Source organism: Pediculus humanus, genomic scaffold (assembly GCF_000006295.1).
Source record: "Pediculus humanus corporis 1103172107650 genomic scaffold, whole genome shotgun sequence".
Lineage (NCBI taxonomy): Eukaryota > Metazoa > Arthropoda > Insecta > Psocodea > Pediculidae > Pediculus > Pediculus humanus.
In genome coordinates this window covers 512,755-515,771 of record NW_002987260.1, presented here as the reverse complement: position 1 = coordinate 515,771, position 3,017 = coordinate 512,755, and the positions used below count along the sequence as shown (strand labels likewise).

At 28.6% G+C, this 3,017-nt stretch overlaps 1 protein-coding gene across 1 annotated transcript; it reads left to right on the top strand.

The window, feature by feature from the left end:
* Positions 1-1,917: 1,917 nt before the first annotated feature.
* On the top strand, positions 1,918-2,636 carry Phum_PHUM276140 (uncharacterized protein; the record flags this gene model as incomplete). Its single annotated transcript, XM_002426745.1, has 2 exons — positions 1,918-2,259; positions 2,616-2,636. 2 exons carry the CDS (start codon positions 1,918-1,920, stop codon positions 2,634-2,636), a joined length of 363 nt encoding a protein of 120 aa, XP_002426790.1.
* Between the last annotated feature and the right edge of the window lie 381 nt (positions 2,637-3,017).

The window sequence follows — 3,017 nt, the reverse complement described above, 5'->3', positions numbered from 1 at the left end:
AAATAGCAGACAGAGAGAATGAATGAGAGAGAGAGAGAGAGACAGAAAAAAGAGTTTTAGTGTCTGGTGGCGAGTTAGCGTTAAATTTTGGCTCAAAATGAAACATAATGAAATGATTTGTATGTTTGTCTGAAATTTTTTTTTTGCGACCCGACATTTTGTTTTCGCGATGGGGGATGATGATAATAATAATAGTAATAGTAGTAATAATAATAATAATAATATTAATAATAATAATAATTCGCAGAAATCCACAGTCGGAAAAGTTATAAATATAAAAAAATAAAGTTAAACGATATTTTTTTAAGGGAGATTGAGGGGTGAGGGGGTGGTTTCGCGTAAAAATAAACATGCACACGCACTCACGCACCCGTGTTTGTTTATTGTAAATTTTTTTTAAAAAAAGGTTGTTCTTTAGAAAATAATATATATTAAATAATAAAAAAAAAAATTAATGTATTTATTTATTTAAGAAATCGATTTGAATAAAAAAAAAAATGTTTTGTAAATCGTACCGAATGTTTTTTTTTTTTTTTTTTTAATATATATACGTACATAGATTCTTAAAAGGTGGGGGGACGGGGGCGCGGATTGGGGAGGGATAGAAGTGGGATTGAATTTTTAAATTGATTCGATCACATTATTACGTTAACGATAAAATACACTCTAGGAAAAAAAAAAAAAATTTACGTTTACGTAATGTTTGTTTGTTTGTTTTTTTTTTTTTATTGCAAAAGTTAAGAAAAGGTTTGAAATTTGTAGGTGTTCCGAATTCAAATATAAAATGTAGTATATAACAAAAAAAAAAGAGAGAGAGAAAGAGAGGAAGGGAGGGAGGAGGGAAAGAAAGAGAGATGAGAAAGAAAAAAAAAAGTTTTTCCAGCCAAGTGTAATATTGCCAAGATTAAATTGAATTAATTTGGTCTTGTTTACCTTTTGTAAATTTTCATTTTATTTACATTACGAGTATTCAGTGCGTGAAAATGCGTGTACAAAAGAACAAGAAAAAAAATGAGAGAGAGAGAAAGAGAGAAAATGAAACAATATTTTATTAACAAAATAACTTTCTAATTTCCTCGGGTTTTTTTTTACCCAAGGTTAATAATAATAATAATAATAATAATAATAATAATAATAATAATAAAAGTGTGAAAAAAAATAAGAAAAAGAGAACAAGAAGAAGAACAAGAAGAAGATGGAGAAAATTTTTCTAGCTGGATTCATTTTAATAATTGCCTTTTAACCTTTTATTTAAATTAGTTTTTGTTTTATAACAAAAATTATTTCTTATTAAGTTGTACAAGTTTAAACGAGGTGCCAATGTTCGACAAAAAAAAAAAGAAAGAGAAAACGAAATGAAAAGAGAGAAAGAGAGAGAGTAAAAAAAAGTGAGGAAAATTGAATCTGTTTGTTAAAAACAATGTTTTTTTTTTTTTCGCGTTTACATAATTTTAAAAAAAAAATTGTTTTTCAAATTTGGTTTATTTTTTAGAAATTTAATTTCGAGTTTGATAAATATATAAAAATTATTTTTATTTACATCCGGTTGTTTTTTATCAGTATCCGGTTATTCGATATACATTATCATATTAAAAAAAATTAACGTAATATTATAAATATTAAAAAAAAAAAAACTTGTTTGTTTTATGTTTAAAAAAAAGAAAACGGAAGAAGAAGAAGAAGAGAAAAAAAATATTATTAAACCGGAAATGAAAAAATAATAATAATAATAGGGGAGAAAGGTGGGGTGAAGGAGGGGAAAAATTAGTTTTAAAAAATAAAAATATTCTCTTGACGTTCCGGAACCGGGAATTTTTTTTTTGTGTGCGAATTTTTTTAAAATAAATTCCAAAGTTTTTATTTTAATTTTTTTTTTTTTTAAGTTGGCTATCCCGTATCAGACGACGGAAAAAAATAATGACATGGAACGTCGTTGTTTTAATGTTTTGTTTATGTTTTCCCATATTAACGCAAAGTCTTGAATGTTATTCGTGCGTTAAAGTAAGTCCTCCGTGTTTATGTTCGAAATCCTGCGACAAAGTTCATCCCCCGTGTTCGTCACCGTTCGAAGAATCACACAAAGCGACTTGTCAAGACGATGAATCTTGCGTGGCCGTGACGCAGGTACACGTCGGTAAGGTATTGAACCTTTTCGGATGTTATAATTGCGAAGAAATGCTACGAGAAGTTCCCGGTGTCAAATGTGAAAAATGTACGGAAGATTTGTGTAACACAAAAGCTCCGACATCTTGCGATATGGTTTGACCGCGATAAAAAAAAAAAAAACATATTTTCTGGAAAGTCAAAACACCGTTTTTTGGCCTTTTCCTTTTTATCCATTTTAGGTTTATTTTTTTTATTTTTATTTTAATCCAATCAGTAATTGATTTTCTTTTTATGTTGTTTACTCTACAAAAAAAAAAATGGGGTTTTCGCTTTTATGGCGCAAGTTATGTTTTGGCAACGTGGAAGAAGAATTTTTTTTTAACGGGGGGAGGCAGGAAGAGGGGAGTGAGGGAAGGGAAAGAGAGAGGAATTTAGCAATCGCGATAATCAATCAAAAAACGTGTCGCAAATATTTTTGAAAATTTAAAAAAAAAAAAAATTAGACTAAGACCTCAGGTGAAATTGATTGATCAAAGGTTTCAATCAACCTTTTTTTCCTTTTTTTTTCCTTTTTTAAACGAATTATAATCTAATTTAATTTTTGTCGATGTCGTGAATCGAAATCGAATTTTTAAAATGAATTAGAGACTTGTGTGACGTCATTGTATGGAAATGGTGACGTTTTAATCGTGTTTTCCCCCCCCCTCTCACGTAAAACTGAAACTCACACGACGACACATGTTGTTGAAAACAACAGTATATCCAGAAGATACTCCAGAGTTTTATCCGGTTTTAAGTGAATATTTTTTCACATTTGTTTTTCGTTAATGTTTTCATTTCTCGTTTTTTTTTATTTTTCGGTTATTTCCACCATTTTTGTTATTTTTTTACCAAAAAAAAAAAAACAAAAT